Below are 20,140 nucleotides of genomic sequence, written 5' to 3'. Positions count from 1 at the left end.
GATCTGCTGTCAATATAGTTAAAAATACTGTATTGTGCACTTAAAATTTTTGTTAAGAGGGTACAAAACAAAACAAAAACAAAAAAGAAGTGTATGGAAACTTTTGGAGGTGACAGATATTTATTACCTTGATTGTGGTGATGGTTTCACAACTGTGTGCATTTATCAAATTGAATAAATATGTGCAGAGTTTGGTATATCAGTTATAACTCAAGAAAGCTGTTTTTTTAAAAAAATTTTTAATCCAAACCAAAACAATAAACACTTGATTAAAAAAAAAAGAAAAAAGAACTTAATGGTGAGGAGACAACCTGAAGATGGACAAAACTGGGCCATGGGGCCAGAAAGGTAATTAGCCAGAAGGTTCACATGAGCTCCCAAGGATAAAGGCAGCAGGGGGAAATGTGAGGCAGGCACCCTGATGCTGCTTACACTCAGACCAAGACAGAGCCTCTTTAGGGACAGCCACCATCCTGCTCTGAAATGACACTAGACTCTCCCTCTTCTGGTTGGGTGGTCTTTGGCAAGTTATTCAATTTTGAGTTGAGAGGAGTTAGATGAGTCACTGCTGTGAGCCCAGAGAATAATCCTAGAATAATACTGGCTGGCATCAAGAACTGTGCTTCTGGACCACCAGTCCAGGAGCAGCGAGGCACATTCAGTCCCTGCCATGGGCTTTTTGCCTAGCACCTATGTTTTCACCTCTCCTCTTCTCTGTCACTCCTAGAATAAACGGTATTGTTTAGAGTTTCCACAACCGAAAATTATGTCTGTTTTCGAGCAGTAAGAAATACATTTACATTTTACATGGTGATCCAGGACACCTGGATATGGCATCTGGCTATATGTAAATTACGTCTTTCATAAAGCAAACTGAAATTTACTAAATGTGGTGTACTATTTTTCTATTCTATTTCATTTTTCAAAATGCAGGTCATGACCCCCTAAATCAATACCATGACTCTTCTAGTAGACTGCTATTCATAGTTTGAAAACCACCACCATAGAGGAAAAAGGTGACTAATAAACTGATTATAATCTGAAGAAAAGACACCCTGAGGTCAACACTTTCCTGTGGTCTAGTCAATGTTTAGTAGCTATCTTTTTTTTTAAACTGAGGTATAATTGACATATAACGTTAAGTCTCAGGAGTACAATATATTCAGTATTTGTATACGTAGCAAAATGATCACAAGTCTAGTTACCAGATGTAGTAATTTTTTTTTTTTTTTTTTGCGGTACGCGGGCCTCTCACTGTTGTGGCCTCTCCCGTTGCGGAGCACAAGGTCCGGACACGCAGGCTCAGCGGCCATGGCTCACGGGCCCAGCCGCTCCGCGGCATGTGGGATCTTCCCGGACCGGGGCACGAACCCGTGTCCCCTGCATCGGCAGGCAGACTCTCAACCACTGCGCTACCAGGGAAGCCCCAGATGTAGTAATTTTTTTTCTTGCGATGAGAATCTCTAAGATCTACTCTCTTAACAACTTTCAAATACAGTATTAACTACAGTCACCATGCTGTGTCTTACATCCCCCGGACTTATTTATTTTATAACTAGAAGTTTATACCTTTGACCTCCTTCACCCATTTTGCTCACCACCCAGCCCCTGCCTCTGCCAACCACCAATCTGTTCTTTGTAAGTTTGGTTTTTGAAATTCCACAGGTAAGTGAGATCATACGCTATTTGTCTTTCTCTGTCTGACTTAATTCATTGAGCATAATGCCCTCAAGATCCATCCATGTTATCACAAATGACAAGATTTCATTCTTTTTTCTGGCTGAATAATATATATATATATATATATATATACACACACACACCACATTTTCTTCATCCATTCATCCATCGATGGACATCAGTGTTTCCGTATCTTGGCTATCGTAAACAATGCTGCAATGAACATGGGGGTGCACATATCTTTTCAAGTTAGTGTTTTGCTTTTTTTCACATCTTTATTGGAGTATAAATGCTTTACAATGTTGTGTTAGTTTCTGCTGTACAACAAAGTGAATCAGCTTTATATATATATATTTGTGTATATATATATATATATATATATATATATATATATATATACATATATCCCCATATCCCCTCCCTCCCACCCTCCCTATCCCACCCCTCTAGGTGGTCACAAAGCATGGAGCTGATCTCCCTGTGCTATGCAGCAGCTTCCCACTAGCCATCCATTTAACATTCGGTAGTGTATATACGTCAATGCTACTCTCTCACTTCATCCCAGCTTCCCCTCCCCCGCCCCCTTGCCCTCAAGTCTGTTCTTCACGTCTGTGTCTTTATTCCTGCCCTACCACTAGGTTCATCAGCACCGCTTTTCAAAATTCCATATATATGTGTTAGCATACGGTACTTGTTTTTCTCTTTCTGACTTCGAGTCAGTGTTTTTGTTTTCTTCGGATAAATACCCACAAGTGAAATTGCTGGATCATATGGTAGTTCTACTTTTAATTTTTTGAGGAATCTCCATACTGTTTTCCATAGTGGATGTATCAATTTACATTCCCACCAATAGTGCACAGGGGTTCCCTTTTCTGCACACGCTTTCCAACAACTGCTATTTCTTGTCTTTTTGATAAGAGCCATCCTAACAGGTGTGAGGTGATATCTCACTGTGGTTTTGATTTGCATTTCCCAGATTAGTGATGTTGGGCGTTTTTTTTTCATGCACCTGTTGGCCTTTACTATTTGTCTTGTTTTCCAAACCCGGGAAAGAAAGCATGCTTACACAAGAAACCCAGTGCCAAGATTCCATCATTCGTGTTAATCTCACTCTTTCTGGAGTCATGTCTCTCAAATCAATAAATACACACTTTGATACACATCAATGTCATGCAAATTAAAACTGGACAGCATCTCCTTTGGTCCAATAGCTCCCAAATCTAACAAACTCCATTGGACTAAACCTTGCAACACCAGAGTCTTTAGTCAAGGCAAACCTTGTTCCAGAAATTTTTAATCTTTTGCACTACTATAAAACAAGACAGCAATTTGCAAAACTCAACCGAACAAGATGACTCAGCACGGAAGTTTAGTTCAATATGATTTTATTTAAAATCTGCAAAGCTGAAGGAGGGATCTGATGTTTTGTGAAAAGAAAACAATTTTCACACTATATATTTTAGCCTTTTTAGTTCTGTGCTGAATAATAACAGAAAAGGAAGTTTCTGCTCACCATCCTTACTCCAGCACACTCAGCCAGGTGCTCGGGATCTTGTAGCAAGATAACCCTGGTCTGAGCCCACAGTAAATCCTCTCCCCCGAGTGGAGCCCCAGTTCTTCCCCAGGCACACATACTTATTTCCACTGCTCTCCACAGGCCCTAAGAATCCTTCCTTTTAAAGAAAGTTGAAGAGTATGAAAGGATTCCTTAACTCACTGCCTGAAATAAACCCAACTACTGGTTAACTCTTGACAATTACAAGTATAAAATACTTGAAATGTATAAGATGTTCCATATTGAATGGAACATCTTAAATGTTAAAAAATTAAGTCAAGTAACATGCTTTCACGTTTTAAAATATTACTTAATAAAACTTACTGAGACAAGAAATGAGCACTTTTTTGTACTTGGTATTATAAACTCCTACTGACAATGGCTACTTGATGGTCAAACAAAATAAAAAAGAGAAGAAACCGTACATACTGCTTTATTCACAATGCCTGAAGAGTGTCATGTTTTGAATTCTGTTACTAAAATTAAGCCTGCGGAAAAAAAAGAGGTCTAAAAAAGCAACACCCATGTTATTTTAAATGATGAGGTAGATTTTTTCCTATGCGGTAAAGATAACCAAAAATGCATACAACTCTCAAATTTTCTTTAAAAAAAAAAAAAAGAAGTTCAAGTTATAGTCACTTTCACAAATAAGACATTTATAAACCATGAGGTGGAGAGATCATACTCAGGGAAGCTCCGCACTTTGTGTTACTTGAGGTTCGATTATCAGTCTTGGATCAATTAATTCTCTCCAGAAAATGGTGATCTGAGGAAAAACAGAAAATATTCAGTTTAGAGGTTTCATTTTGAGGTCGTATGAATTTTAGTCATTTAAAAAGTCAATTTCCATTTATGCAGAATGCTTGAAGACCTGGAGTAATTTGAGTCCCAGTAAACTCAGTTCAATTAGGGTAGAAGGTCTTGTTTACCTAGAATGCAGCTAAATTTTACAGTAAACATACTTCATCTTTCTTTGATTTAGAGCAGGGGCTGTATGGGCAGGGTAGCTGGTTACAAAGCGGTTAGGAGGATTTGCCCAACAAGCCTCTGTGGAAAGGCAGCCCACAGACCTCCCGGGAGGCAGAGGTGGCCCAGGAAGGTTATCACTATACTGTTGATGCCCTTTTGCGCAGCTCTGCGGTTCTTTTCCTGTGCTGCCTAAAAATAGGAGGTATTTCACATTTTACCAAGAGAAAGCAAAGCTAACATGGGCCATATGAATCATGAGAGCCATCTAGTGTCAAAAAAGGTAATTACAGGCCCTACTTCAGGCTGCTGTTCAGTAAGGCCTCCAAGAGGAAAGCCTTCAACGTTTAATTTTCCAATGTAGTTTCCAAGAATACACTTCAACAAAAAAGTGGGGCTGCATATGTTGCAAACGAAGAAGTACAGGAGACTGGGCAATATCTGCTGAGCCCACCACAGACCCTAAAAATGCGCTTCTGGAGTAAATCCCTGCGTGGCATCTACCCCAAAGACGAAGCAAAACATACAGTCAGCTTAGGGCTTCCACAAATTCGCATTTCAGATAAAACGTGACTCTGCAGTACTAAAACTCAGAATACTGTCATAACATTTCAAGTATAAACACCTTAAGAAGTGGTTTCTTAACTATAAATTCTACTCACTTTAATGCTACCATACTCTAATGAGGCAGCCGTTCCAGCAATTCTGCAAGTCTGCTGCCTACAAAGCTCTAAACCATACACTTCCTAAAATGGAAATCTAAGGACTGAAACAAAATCAAAAGACAGCTTCATCATTTCACGTCATTCTTCAAAATGACCTGTGCTGTTGTAAGTCAGAATCATGGTTAACGTTTGAGAGGTAGTAGTAAGTGCAAGGAGGCGTGATGGAGATTTCTGGAGGGGCTGCTCATGGGCTATTTGTTGATCTGGGTGCTGGTTACTACATGGGGTATGTTCATTGGTGAAAATCGCCCAAGCTGTACATTTATGCGTACTTTTGTTTTTAAAATGCTACTCTTTTCTACTGACACCCTTATAAAACTGTGATTTGATTTGATTTGATTTTGATTTTTGGCCATGCCACATGGCTTGTGGGATCTCAGTTCCCTGACCAGGGACTAAACCAGGGCCATGGCAGTGAAAGCCCAGAATCCTAACCACTAGGCCACCAGGGAAATCCCAAAACTGATTTTATGCAACTGTACACTCTTAAATAAGATTTATTTGTGCATCTTGTCTTATAGGCTCTCTGACGTTCAAGATGGCACCCTAACTTGGCACTTAGCACCGTCACAGCCACCCTGCAGGCACGACAGAGATCCCCCAAGGCTGAGATCCTTTATGATTTTAACACAGGCAGTTCAGGAAGCTGCAGTGTCCCCTTCCAGGCCACCAGCGGCCAGTCAAGAGCGTGGACGACCAAGCAAATCCCAAGAAGAGAAGCACGCCTACCCTCTTCTCCTGCGTCACCGCGTACTCCACTACCTCAGCTCCATTTTCGTTGTGATAAACCAGATCAAACTTCCCAGGTTCTTTCACGGCTGAAAGCAGACGGTAGGAAGGAGAGACAATAAGTCATTTCCCAGTAGTGAAATATTCCTCTACAGGGAATTCATATCATTAGAAAAACAACCACAAACACACTGTCCATTGATGTGGAGGCTGGCGACACACATGAAAGTGTGGAGTGCTCAGTGACGGGAGAGCCTTCGAAAACCCTGCATCAAAAGACGGGAGCTTCTCGGCTACTGATCAGTGACAATCTTTCCTTCATCAGAAAGAAATGAGCTTGATCCGCTACCACTAGTAATCCCGGAAAAGAACGTGTAACCACAAGATAATCCCCAAAATAGCTGGTATGTTTCAACAAGGGAAGGTAATGTGAATTCTGCCAAGTTCTTGTATCTTGCTGTATCCTCAGAAATCACACAGGCTTACTACTTGGTAATACAGCAGTCCTCACTTTACATGGTAGGGTGGGACCGTTCAAGTGACCATGCAGGCTGAAATCATGCAAACCAATCTTAATCAATGGGAAAACTTATGATTGTCTCATGATCTTTAAAATTTTTTGTCAAAACTTTAAAACCTTTACTGTATAGGGAAATGAAAAAATACTACAACTGCTATTTATGTAGTACACGGATCTAATTTAAAACAGAAATATTGAGAATTAAAGTGTTCTATGTCTTTGTAAGAAACTTATCAAGGGTAGTTTAAGCAGTGCTCACCTTCTTGTCATGTAACCACAGTACACAGTGAGAATCTTTTCTACGCCTTACGTAACTGTCATACTCCTCTCAGTTTGTTATTCTTTGAGCTTTTAACGTCATGAAATAGCTCTGAGAGTTTCTTTTTCACAGCTTTGCGAAGTTTTTGCTGATGTCACATCCCTTTCACCACAACCACTTTCCTCGTTGACGTCAAGAAGCTCACATAAAGCTCAATGTCAACATTCCCACAGTGAGCTACTTCTTCTACGATTTCACTTAAACTCGATTTGGATGTCACTTTTAGCATTATCACTTTTTGTTTCTTTGCTGTGCTTTCATCTTTGTCGGCCAATGCCCTATTTCAGTTATCCATTTTTGTAAGGTGTTACGTCATGTGGATTTATCACTGAGAGCCAAGGGGACAGCACAACTACACACTTCGCTGTGTTATGGGAACTGAGTAACAGATGCACGGGACCAACCGCCAACAGACTTTGAAAGAAGTGACGTGACTTGTCACTAATCACATGGCCATGTGTTATTTACGCAGTGATTTGTGGACGGGAGAGCTAGCGGTACTCTATACAGTTACTTACAGTTAACAGTCAACACACCAATGTCACCGGGGAGCTGGTTTTATTTAACTAAATCATGGTAACTGAAATTCATGTATATGAGAACCATGCAAAGTGAGGACTACCTGTACTTTTGCTAGAAAACAGATAAAGTGTTTCCTGATGCTCCCAAAAAGGAAAGTTCTAATTGGATGTCATCACTGTCAATCACCTGACAAGAAGTGATCAGGCTGTGTCCACAAAATTTGATCATGGACAAACCTCTGTCCACCATTCCAAAGAAGGGGGATTTCTTCAAATGAAACCTAATCAGAAGAAAGCTGGAAAACCAGTGGAAGGTGTGTGTGTGTGTGTGTGTGTGTGTGTGTCTGTGCGTGTGTGTGTGTCTGTGTGTGTGTTTTCTGGCTGCACTGCACGGCTTGTGTGATCTTTGTTCCCCGACCAGGGGTTTCTCTGAAAAACCTTTTTGAATGATTTCTATGTACTGGAGTTTTCAATCTTTTACTCACTACCTTATTTAAACACGAACAGAAAATAATAAATTCCTTAGAGTCTGCTAAAGAAAAAGAGATCTCCTCTACTCCCTGGCCAGGGACCCCTGCAAACACAACCCCAGTTAAGCCATATACAGTAAAAGCCCTCTTATTCCAGGATTTCAGAACCAATAATGGGTGGGGTGAATCAGGGATAAAGCAGGGAACCATTTAAAATAATGTGTGAGCGTGTGGATACACTTATACTTTAGACATTTTATTTTGACTTAACACACAGAAGTACATTCATTTGCCAATCTTTTGAAACAGAGCTAGCAGGTCTTATGAGTCCACCAACTAGAGCTGTCTTTCTTTTATAAATCATATCCTTAATGTATATATGTAATTTCCACAATTTTTGAGTTTTGAGGGTTTTTTTAAAGTGATGCAAGAATGAATAATAATATAAAAAAGAATACAAAAGCTAGCAATACAATGTAAGTATAGAATCTTCACAGATTTTTACCAAATTCCTCCCAATCTCTTATAGCTGACCCACCACATATAATTCAAAAGCAAATTTTTCAGTAACAATCCTGAGTCAGCATTCAACTTAGGTTTCACAGACGTAATTTTTTTGCCATCAATTTTCATCAATTTATGTAATTTTACGAAATTACATAACTACAGTAACAAGAACAACTCGCCTAACAGCTCTGGGAACAAACCCAACAACTCCTAGTGGACACGCACCTCCACTTGTGGCAGTGCAGCACCCACCCTCCCGGCCGCTCTGTGCTGACAGAGGTACGCAGAGCGCCAGGCAGCCATGGGGGCCAAGGCAGACAGCAGCGCCTGCGTGTGAAACCTGTTTAGAAACCAGTGCAGATGTGAAGAGCCTACATTGCCAAATTCTTTTCTAGAACACTCACCAGGTAAAGATGAAAGAATTTCTATATCTACTTGCTGGGTCTCCGGATTATGGCTTAATATTTTTCCTTCCTTTCAAAAACAAAAGTTCAAGTCAAAAATCAACATGTCAACTATTATGAATATACTAAAGCCACTGAACACACTTTAAAACAGTTAAACAGTGAGTTTTGTTATGTGGGTTTTATCTCAACAAAAAAAGTTTTTAAATAAATCAACATGCATTTGAAATAAAACTCCCACATACCAAGCCAGCATTTCCCCTGGTCTCAATCATCCCAGGAGCAGGTATCAAACAGGGACAGCCCCTATAGCCAACAGCCTGCTACTTATTCAGACTAGCTGATCCTAAGCTGTCTCCCTCACCCTGCCTTGCCTACACCAAGGAAACCCCAATAAAAGCTCCTCCCTCCTGCTTCTGCCTCCCAGCCACAACCAGGTGCTGTCCCCTGTGGTCCTGCCTGGTGTGGCATCCCCCTCTTCTCTCGGGAAATGTAAGTAATAAATTCCTTTCTCAGTAGCACTGACTTCTCTGTGTCATCACTCAGTCACCTCCATAAATTAAAATTGCACGGATACAAATGAGGCAGGTTAGAGGCTGAGGAGACTACATTCTTCGAAGGTAGATTTGACTTTTAAAGACAAGCTTAATGAATAAGGCCAATGATCTAGCTGGATAAAAGTACTTGACATCAAACAAAAAAGTGATACTGATTTTCACCCTTGAAAGGTTTTGAAAGCAACTTCGAAAAAGTTCTAAAAACACTGGGAAATAAAGTAAGCAAACAGCTTACCAAGATGATAACTATAATGACCAACATCCATTTAATATGAGTTTTAAAAAAATCAATATCATCTAGAATCAACAACTGGTAGAGGCTGTGGGACATACCAATTCACGTTTATCTCCATTTCCTCATGTACCACAGAATTGAATTAGTCATCTATGGTAGGGTGAAAAAGCGTCCTGGTTTGCCCAAGACAGGTCCATTTACATTTCCTTTCAGTATAATTATTAATACAATATTCATCCTTTTCACTCACAAGTGTTCTGATTTATATAAGTTATGTGGTCACCTATATTAAGGGGCTAAGATGATAAAACACCAGTTACCCAGAACTAACCAACCAAATCCCTTCATGAACTGATTCTTCTTCTAGCCTGCTTTTGAAGAAAGATTCTTACCAAGATTTCAAAAGGCCACCTAGGGATCAACTCAGATTGAATCATATCTTCTTATACCTTATCCGTATCACTATATTAACATTCTCAATTATTCCCTTAAAAGAATGGGCTTACATTCTGAATCTCACATCAAAATAAGAAAGTATGCATTTTAACAAGATTCTTAGCAAAATTTTGAATGGGTGAGAAAGGGAAGGAAACATGTAATTACTGATTGAGTCAAACTTTTACTGAACTGTGATAAAGTTCACATGCCAACATGAAGTCCCATACAAATATTAAGTGAGTAAATTCCAAGGACAGTATTTGTGAATTACCAGTGGTTAACTGGTAAAGCAAAACAAACCATATTAGATGATAATAACCAGTAGTAATTCACAAATATATGAAGTAGATTCCTATGCTGAAAATAATCAAATTTTCTGGCTGAGAGCTATCTATTTTTCTCTTTCAAAGTTTAGGATCATGGGAGAGGGGTACTCAAATAACTTTGTGTATCTAAGCTGATTAGAAATAAATGAGTAATAAAAAAAATTCAATTCGTCATTCTCATTCTATATTCTTCCCAAGTATTAAGAAAAATAACATGGGGAGACTTCAAAGTGATACTATCAAAAAGTTTACATTTTGAAAATATTTTTTCTACTTTATGACATTATTTACTCCATAAAAATCCGTATTATCCATATTAGCAGTATTAAACATGACTTTAGCTTCTTTAATATACTGACATTTGATTACTTTAAAATAAAGAACCTCACCTTGTAGTCAGAAACATCAGGAGAATAATCGGATGTTAGTTCCAAAAGCTAAAAAAGAAGAAAAAAACTCACAAATACACATGCCCTGTGGCACCTTTCCCCTACTCCTGAGAAAACAAAACACGCAGTATTGGGGTGCCCACTCCACCTCTCTGGGAGCCCTACCATGAGCCTGTGGCAAAACAGGGGTTCCAGTAGGAAAGCTTTTTGGGGGGTTTCGGAGGCTTTTGGGGTGATATGTAGAGGCTTTTTTTATTGAGCACTTGCTATGTTCCAGACACCAGGCTGAGCCATTTCTACTCATTCAGAAAACAATTACTAGGCACCTACTACATGCTAGGCAAGAGAACACGAAAGATATGATCCAGGAAGAGTTATTATAAATATGATTTAATATAAAGTAGTTTAATAAATTTATTAAATTTTATTAATATAAATTATATTAAATTATAAATATATATGTAACCTGACACGTTAATGAGTACGTTTATTTCAGGGTGAATAATCTTTTTTGTTGTAACTATTGCTGTTTTTTAAAAATATACCTTAAATGCAATCTTTTCTCCAACTTGAGGGGCAGCTGCTAAAAGCGGTAAGAGACTGTAGTCCTTCTTGTGTGTCTCTATGGGATTCTGAAAAACAGTATTAGTCACATGATTTTGTTACTAGTGAGAAACTGTGAACCCATGACATCAATTCCAGAAACACTACGTGAGGAAAGGGGAAGAGGTAAACTCACAATAAATAATACTTACCTGGATAACAGTAGATGAGTTTGTCACCATTTCATTCAACTGCTGTTGCTTCTGATAATCAGCATTTCTATTTAAAACACAGGGAACAGCATGCCCTCGTCCTCGACCTCTGCCCCGCATACCCCGACCCCTCGCTCCCTTCCAAGAAAGAAGGTCCTCTCCCCTACTCCAACCTCTTCCCAAAGTGATGGGGAGAGTCACATTGGGAGGAGGACCAAGGGCCTGTCTGCCACCATTTGAGTCCGACTGCTTCCATCCAGCAGCATTTGGAACCTGTGAGGATGGCCCTGGACGTTTTCCTGCGAAGAGACCTACAGTCTTTAAGAAATCTGCAGTACACACCGGGGTACTCTGTGACATCACACATTGGTCATCTGACTCTGAACTAGAGTCTGAACTAGAAGATGATGTTCTGGAGGTCTTGCCCTTGATGGGGGTAGAGGTAAAACCAGTATTTGCAGCCCCTTTGTTCGCAGTTGTGGTTTTCGTAGAGGATCCTTCCTTTGATACTTCAGTCGAGATTTTCTCGGGGGAATGTGTGACCTCCAAGATGACATTGCTGAGACCATCACTGGTTGATTCATGATGAGACTCAGACTCTGAGGAGGAGTCGGGACTCTCTTTTGTACGAATGCCTGGGCCACCTTTTCTTTTGGCTTTCCCAAGGCTGTTTCTAGCAGGAGGACCTTTTGGAGGACTGTACTTCAGGATGGTCCACTCTTTCACTGCCTGTGCTTTAGAAGACTTGGGACTCTTTGCCTGCTTTTTATATTCACATTTCTCCGTTTTCTTTGGTGATTTTCCTTCGGTCTCTCCACCATCAGCATCCACTACACCACTCGTGGCTTTCTTTTTCCGCTTGTTTTTTTTACTCACACTCTGATCTGTGGCAGCTTTTGGTTCTAGATCCAAGGTCTTCTCACTGTTATTGTTCTCATGCCTCTTCCAACGCTTCTTTGAATTTTTGTAATCTAGTTCGGCTTCTTCATCTTCCTCCAACTTAAATGCCCGCTTCTTTGCTTTTCTAGATAATAAACGAGTACTATCACCATTGTTAATTGTTACAGGACTCTCAGCAACTCCTCTCTCTTCTAATTTAACTCTACCAAAAGAACAAGAGAGAAAGCTTTAGTAAGTAATTCATAAGCATGTCTCCAGGATGTAGTTATATACTAAGAGGACTGCAAACTGTCACTGTCATCAGGCAATGAAAAAATGTCAAATCGCTTAAGGACAAAAGACTCTTTTTTAACAAAATGGCCTATATGGCATCACTTACGGTCAACTTTCAAATGACTAATTTTATTTATTGATCAACTACTGCATCCTAAACACTTCCTATAGATTTTCTCTAATCTAAACACGACCATGAAGTAAGTATCTTTCATTTTAAAACAGATCACAAAATTACGGTTCAGACAAGTAACTGCCCAGGATCCACAGCTAATATGCCACAGAAATAGGATTCAAACCTGTTTGTGTAACGTCAACGTTCACAATCTTTCCACTACATTATATGCCTACGCTAAATGGTGATAATGCTAACTATCCATTTTTGTTTTTAACTGTAAGCTACTATTTTAAAAATCAGATTTCATTTTTATTTTGCTTAAATTTAGGAAAACACCGAACAATTTATAATTTATGTTCTCTGGGGTACTGACAGCCATCGTAAAATTCCATAACATTTGGTGATTATTGAGTTTATGTGCCAACTAGACTAGGCCCCGGGGTGACCAGATATTTGGTTAAACATTGTTCTGGGCATGTCTGTCAGGGTGTTTCAGGATCAGATTAACATTTGAATTTGTACACTAAATAGACTGCCTTTGTGAGCAGATGGTCCCAGTGTGAATGGCCCTCACCCAATCCACTGAAGGCCTGAACGGAATAAAAGGCTGAGCAAGAGGGAATCCGCTTTCCCTGCCTGCCAGTCTTTGAGCTGGGACGTCAGAAGAACTTCTGCCTCAGACTAGAAATCAGACTGAAACACACCATCTGCTTTCCTGTCCTTTGCACTTGGGCCGTAACTTTATCATCAGCTTTCCCAGGTCTCCAGCTTGCCGACTGCAGATCTTGGGACTTCTCTGTCTCCATAATCTCATGAGTCAGGTCCTTATAATAAATCTCATTTCTGTACCTAGAGCTATAGCTATGTCTATATCACCTCCTATTGTTTCTGTTTCTCTGGAGAACTCTAATATACAGTTCATCCAAAATCATTTCACTATAGTAAAGGAATTCTGTTCCTCCATGAACTGGCAACAGCTAATTCTAATAGGCACAGCCCAGTGACAGAGAGCTGAGTGAGTGTCGTCAATGTCAAGCACATAGTGGGTGTTTAAAAATGACTGCCGGGGCTTCCCTGGAGGCGCAATGGTTAAGAATCCGCCTGCCAATGCAGGGGACACGGGTTGGAGTCCTGGTCTGGGAAGATCCCACATGCCACGGAGCAACTAGGCCGGTAAGCCACAACTACTGAGCCTGCACTCTAAAGCCCGTGAGCCAAAACTACTGAGCCCACATGCCACAACTACTGAAGCCCACATGCCTAGAGCCCGTGCTCTGCAACGAGAAGTCACTGCAATGAGAAGCCCACTCACTGCAACAAAGAGTAGCCCTTGCTCACCGCAGCTACAGAAAGCCCATGCACAGCAACGAAGACCCAATGCAGCCAAAAATAAATTAAAAATTTATTTTAAAAAATGTCTCCTAAAAACATACATTATTCTTTCAATACATTTACATCCAGCTGTATCTTTCATCAAGTACTTTTAGTGACCAGGGAAAGATGTGGACAATCATATTTGAAAATAAAGTACAGGGCTTCCCTGGTGGCACAGTGGTTAAGAATCTGCCTGCCAATGCAGGGGACATGGGTTCGAGCCCTAGTCCAGGAAGATCCCACATGCCGCGGAGCAACTAAGCCCGTGTGCCACAACTACTGAGCCTGCGCTCTAGAGCCCGGGAGCCACAATTACTGAGCCCACGGGCCTAAAGCCCGTGCTCCGCAACAAGAGAAGCCACCACCATGAGAAGCCTGCGCACCTCAACGAAGAGTAGCCCCCGCTCGCCACAACTAGAGAAAGCCCGCGCGCGGCAACGAAGACCCAATGCAGCCAAAAATAAATAAATTTATTTTTAAAAAATAGAAAATAAAGTATAATTGGTGAGTAATAAGATAGATTATAGGCATTCTTTAATTTTTTTTAAGGTATAGTAATCCTGTGGATTTATCTCAATGTGGTAGTTGAAAAAAACCTTAATTATTCTTCAGAATACACAAATACACAGACACATACAAGTGAAGATAAAATAAAAGCTACTGATACCAGCAGTAGGATGAAGAGAGAAATAAAACTCTGAAAGAGCAGGGACATAAATAAAACTCACTACTCCCTGTTCTCAGCTGTGGACCTTGGCACCTAGCAGCAAGAAAGTAATTCTTAAACGGGCAAAAGCTAGTTTGGCATCCTGTGAATCTAAGAACTACTTAGGAACTTCCTGGATATGGAACTTTCCATAACATTCTTGATTAATTTGTTTTCACCTGTAGCAATGCTATGATTCAAGTTTCAGTTCTGAGATGACAGTTAGTACCAAACTTTCCATCACACTTTGAAAAAGGATGCAAGACCTTCTGTTCAGTCACTGTGGTTCATTAATTCACTGGAACACTGCACGTGCTGCGTCCCGTGTAGGCAGGACCCCTGGCTTTCAAAGGAGCCTACAACAGCATCACGCTTTCAAGAGCAGCTCTTGCCATCACCTCACCCATCCTGAAGATCACGGATCTGTGGACACTTGACCTGTGATTGCTGCAGCCTCGCTATCCGCTACTCCTGAAGAGAGTAATTTCAGTTTGGAGCATATTCAGACTGAGAAACAAAACACCATCCAGAGAACGAGAAACGTTTCACCTGGGTCTGCTCAGTTACCATTCTTTTCAGGGCGGACACTTTCCCTGGCAATGTTCTTCATTTCCCCACTTGGATCACAGACCACAAATGGAACCGTCCTTTTACAAACGGAAGTGAATGTAGCTGTCCTTTTACAAAGAAAAGTGAATTACCTGTATCATTAGCAATGAAAGAGATTTGATCCCAAGAAATGTTTAAAACAGACTCTCCACTGTTCATTCAAACTCTTTGCAGGGCAAACTGGGCACTAGTATCAAAATGCAAGGTATTCCCTTTCAATTTGCAAGTTCACCTCTAGGATTCTATCATACATAAATACAGACATGCCCATCTGCGCTGCCTGACACCTCCCCACTCCCACTAGCCATTGCCTGCCAAGGCCAAAGTGACTGGATTCAAATCCTTCTTCGGCCTTTAGTTAAAATTTTAAAATATCATTACCTCAACTTTTCCCATCTGTACAATGGGGGTAACAGTAATAATTATAGTACTCAAATGAGCTATCATATATATTTAGAGCCGTGCTGGGCGCCGAGCAAGTGCTATCTAAATGTTAGCTCTAATTTTTATTAATACGGTGTATGTTGTTAGTCCTCTGAGGGCAGGAGTTGATGGGTTTTTAATGAACTTGTCCCATCAAATGGAGGTGAAATTCAACAAAGAGGGTGAAAGCAGGGACCTGCAATCTCTTTGGGTCCCACCTGTTCCCTGCAGCCTCCCTCCTGTCTAGCTGCTGCTTGCAGTGCCCTGCATTATCACCTTCAGAGAAGTAAGTTACCTAACCAAGGGCACACAGCTAATGAGTCACAGAGCCAAGATTTGAATCCAGGGTTCTGATTCCAGACCCTGAGCTCTTAATCACTCTGCTCTCTTACCTTTCGCACAATATTGAACAAAAGTAACTCATGTATTTTTGGCATAAATACAGACCTGTACAACTCTTCTGGAGGCCAACTTGACAGTATTTATCAAATTTTAAAATTTGACCAAGGAGTACCCCTTCTGGGAATGTATCTTACTGAATCATTGCCCGAGTACACAAAGATATAGAAGAATACTCACCACAGCAGTATGTAACAGTGAAAACCAGATGACAACTGCCAAGGGCAGAATGTTTTGGTGTTCCCCCCAAATTCATACGTTGAAATCCTAACCCTCCAATGTTATGGTGTTAGGAGATGGGGCCTTTGGGAAGTGATTACATCATAAGGGTAAAGCCCTCATGAATGGGATTAGCGCCCTTATGAAAGAGACCCCCAGGGCTCCCTAGTCCCCTTCTACCATGTAAGGACACAGGAAGAAGGTACCATCTGTGAACCAGAAAGCAAGCCCTCGCCAGACCATAAGTCTGCCAGCACCTTGATCTTGGGCTCCTCGGCCTCTAAACTGTGAGAATTAAATTTCTCTTGTTTATAAGCTACCCAGTTTATGGTATTTTTATTATAGAAGCCCAGTCAAACTAAGATTACAACCTAAAATGTCCATTAGTAAGGGGCTGGTTAAATAAATTAACATGGCCATGCAAAGGAATAATACAGCATTTAAAATGAATGACGTAGCAATTGCATCACGTATCGTATGTACTAAAATGAAAGATACCCAAGATACGTTAGGTAAAAAAAAGTGCGGTGCAGGAAAAAATGTATATTATAATGACATGTGTATTTAAAGAGTATAAGCATATATGTTTGCATATGTATGGAAAAGACACTCCAAATTTAACTGAGGATACTTCTAGAGAGTGGGGTGTAGGAAGAGTATGTGAGAAAAGAAATAAGGGATTTTGTACCCTGAACTATTTTGAAGTATAATTTTTTTTTAACAATAAGCCTTTTTGTTTGCTTTGTTTTAATAAAAGAATAGGAAGGGACTATCAATGTTTCACAATGAAAGCAGCCCACGCCTAACTTCCACTGGTCTCTGTTCACCCATGGGCATTGGACAAACACTCCTGAACATGAGAGAAGAGCTCTCAGTATTCTATATCCCCAAAACCATCAGCAGGCTACAAAACGAGACTGAGCGTCAAGAGACCCAGGCTGCACAACGACCGGCAGCCTTAACCGCAAGTATCTTCTTTGGCTCCCGAGGTTTCAGGAAACCAAACTGCCCTCAGCCTGGCTCAGACGCTCTGTCTTCTTCACTCCCACTGCCGGCCTCACAGACATATCAAGAGGGGCTTGGCTGGCTATCCAAGGAGCCACTGATCACAGCAACATGAAATGAGAGCTCATCTCTAATGTTCAGCATTTAATAATCAGTATTAAATGCTGCAGAGTCAAAAGATTGACAGAGGAGAGAAGGCATTCTGTTTCCTCACAGAATGACTCTTCAACAGGGAGAGCTCACTCCAGCTGGTCGCTCTCCAGGTGCTGCAGCCAGGCCTCTGTGAAGCTCTCTTCAGGGGGTGTTATGGGATGTACTGTGTCCCCTCAAAATTCTTATGCTGAAGCCCTAACCCATAGTACCTCTAAATGTGACTGTATTTAGAGACAGGGCCTTTAAAGAGGTAATCAAGTTAAGATGAGGCCGTTAAGAGCGGGGCCCTAATCCAATCTGACTGGTGTCCTTATGAGAGAGAAAATCTGGACACACAAAGAGACACCAGGTCACGTGCCTTTTTCTGAGGACAGAAAAAAGGTCATGTGAGGACACAGTAAGAAGAGAGACACCTACTAGCCAAGCAGAGAGGCCTCAAAAAGAAACAAAACTTGCCAACACTTAACCTTGGACTTCCAGCCTCCAGAACCGTGAGAGGGAAATTTCAGTTGCTTAAGCCTGTGGTGTTTTGTTAGAGCAGCCCTAGCAGATGGATGGGGCTCCAGGCAAATGGGAGCACTTCCTCCTCCCAGGGGAGATGGAGACCTCCTTGAGGAGCTCCATGTTAGCAGCCTGGAAGTCAGATTCTGGGGGCTCAAAAGAAGGGGCTGTGAGGAAGTGGCCATGGCACACAAGTGTGGAGATGCTCACGCCTCCAGGGCTAGTTCTCAGGATTCCCACAGCCAGGCTCTGCTTTTCCTCATGAGAGCTCTCTCAGCACTCCTGGCAATCCCAACAGAATTCTTCTGCTGGTCAAACTCATCCCTTCACCAAGTCAGGGTAGCTTTTGCCTCCACAACTGTACGAGGCTATCCAACCTTCAAGGTACTGTGAAATTCGCTGAGCATTTGTGTTCCACGATGATCTCTTCTTTTCAACCATCTTCTGCACTTAGCAGCAAAACCTGGTATGATTATCCAGTCAGATAATTATCCACTCCACATGACACAAGAACATAATATACAGAAACACAAAACTAGTTATTTTGGTCTACTCCAACAATATTGGGTACCTTTGAGAAAAGAAACTGTTTTCTTCTGTAGCTCTGAAGAAAAGTGAGTCTGTCAGGGGAAGACAGAGAATGACTATGGACATGAAACCACGAAAACATACAAAACTTTTCCAAATTCAACTTTTTCCTAAGGTCTGCCCCATTTACCACTGAAGCTAGCTGCAGAGGTATTTCTTGCCATATGCAATTGTGCATTCTGGTGTTTAGGAGGAATTCTGCCTGCCATTGTGCTGTATTTATTTCCCATAACAGCTTTCATGGTTTGCTTTTGACACTGTTGACTTCATTATAAAGAGTCTAATTTCCAGACGATTCATTAAATGAAGTATAACGGCAGTTAGCCATCAGCAAGTTATTAATTCATTAGACAGGAGATAGATCAGAAAGTAAACTTAACAGGAGAGGATGCAGTCCTTACAACTGCAATATTTAAATAGTCCCTGAATTGCAGAGAGAATGGAGATCTATTTCACAGGGAATAAAAAGGAAAAAGACCTCTTTTTGAAACTTGGATTATTTCAAATTGTCACTGGAAACAGCTAAACATTATTAGTAAATCAGTGTTCCTGCTTTGAAAAGAGAGAAAGACACACATATGCTCAAAGATGTAGCAGTTGTTCCAAGTTAAATTCCCTGATGCCCTGAAGAAATCTTATGAATCTGACATACTCTGGGGAAAGGAATATTCAACATGCAACAAATGGCAAGCAGAAGTAAGTAGCCTGGTTCACAACTCTAGAATTTTTTTCACTGTAGATGAAGCTTTTAAAAAGAAGCCCTGAATAAATCAGTCCAAGATACGAATCCGAACTGAAATCGTGTCTTACCATTTTATTGAGATAAATCAGCCACACGTGAGCAATTTACACCACAACCGCTCCTTGATACTCATCTCAGTATCATCTTTTAAAACTTCTTTTAAAAGCATATTTAAAACTATTTTGTTTCCCAATTCACAACCCAAAAGGTTCCAAACACCTATTTAAGTGAACCCAGGTGAGACACTGAATGACGCCCACCAGTCCCAGGGGGTAATCGCAGGAGCTCTGAGATTGGACACGCTGCAAGCGGTGAAGAAAACATGACTTTGGGTCCGTTTGCTTGGGTCTCCGGCACCTGACCCTGCGAACTGCCAGGGGAAGGCCGGGTCTCAGGCACGCCCGGCACCCCGTGCACCTAACACAGTGCCCGGCTAAGTGAGCGCTTGCTAAGTCAAGGCTGGAAGAAACGCGGGCCCGGCCCACACCCAAGATCAGGGTTTTTCCAAGCGTGGTCCACCAACCTTCTGCATTAGAAGCTTCCCGGGGAAAGATGCTCGTTACAATGCAGACTCCTGAGCCCCAAACCTGACTGGACCAATCAGAATCTCCGGGGTTCACGGAAGTGCAGTTTGACAGCCCCCCCCCCAGCTCACCCCGACCCTCACCCGGACCCACACCCACACGCGGTCTTCAGACGCCGGAGGCGCCCCCGGACGTGCGCAGGCTCGTCCCCGGCGCCCCACCGCCGTGCCCCCATCCCGCCCGCGCACCTGAGGCAGTCGTTGTCTCGTACCAGGCGCGCGCTCTCGGCGGGGGGCAAGAGCCCCCCCTCCAAGTAGAGGCCCAGGAGGGCCCCAGAACTGAAGCCGAAGCGCTGGCGGATGAGACTGATGAGATCCGTGACTACTCGGCATCTGTTCAAGTCGATGAGAAGCCAGAAGGACGTGCAGTGCGGGGTGGCTGGCGGCGGGTAATCAAATTGAAGGCGTAGCCTAACCGTCTCGGAGGCTGCCATCTTGCTCGATGCGCGAC

The 20,140-nt window shown here is 41.6% G+C and overlaps 1 protein-coding gene across 1 annotated transcript; it reads right to left on the bottom strand.

Annotated features, from left to right (window-relative positions):
* Nucleotides 1-3,052: 3,052 nt before the first annotated feature.
* COIL (coilin) lies at nucleotides 3,053-20,140 on the bottom strand. Its single transcript, XM_065897618.1, has 7 exons — nucleotides 19,879-20,140; nucleotides 11,097-12,198; nucleotides 10,887-10,973; nucleotides 10,342-10,389; nucleotides 8,397-8,466; nucleotides 5,656-5,744; nucleotides 3,053-4,001 (listed from the first exon to the last, which is right to left on the bottom strand). Exons 1-7 carry the CDS (start codon nucleotides 20,121-20,123, stop codon nucleotides 3,921-3,923), a joined length of 1,722 nt encoding a protein of 573 aa, XP_065753690.1. The 5' UTR covers nucleotides 20,124-20,140; the 3' UTR covers nucleotides 3,053-3,920.

This window comes from Phocoena phocoena, chromosome 19 (assembly GCF_963924675.1).
Source record: "Phocoena phocoena chromosome 19, mPhoPho1.1, whole genome shotgun sequence".
Taxonomy (NCBI): Eukaryota; Metazoa; Chordata; class Mammalia; order Artiodactyla; family Phocoenidae; genus Phocoena; species Phocoena phocoena.
This window is presented reverse-complemented; position numbering and strand designations above follow the sequence as displayed.

Excerpts from the sequence above, each read along its gene's own strand:
- COIL (XM_065897618.1), bottom strand. The coding sequence starts at position 20,123 with ATGGCAGCCTCCGAGACGGTTAGGCTACGCCTTCAATTTGATTACCCG. Across the intron at positions 8,467-10,341 it reads CTGATGTTTCTGACTACAAG|GAAGGAAAAATATTAAGCCA; the intron begins GTGAGGTTCTTT and ends TGTTTTTGAAAG. Across the intron at positions 4,002-5,655 it reads CGGTGACGCAGGAGAAGAGG|ATCACCATTTTCTGGAGAGA; the intron begins GTAGGCGTGCTT and ends GTTTTTCCTCAG.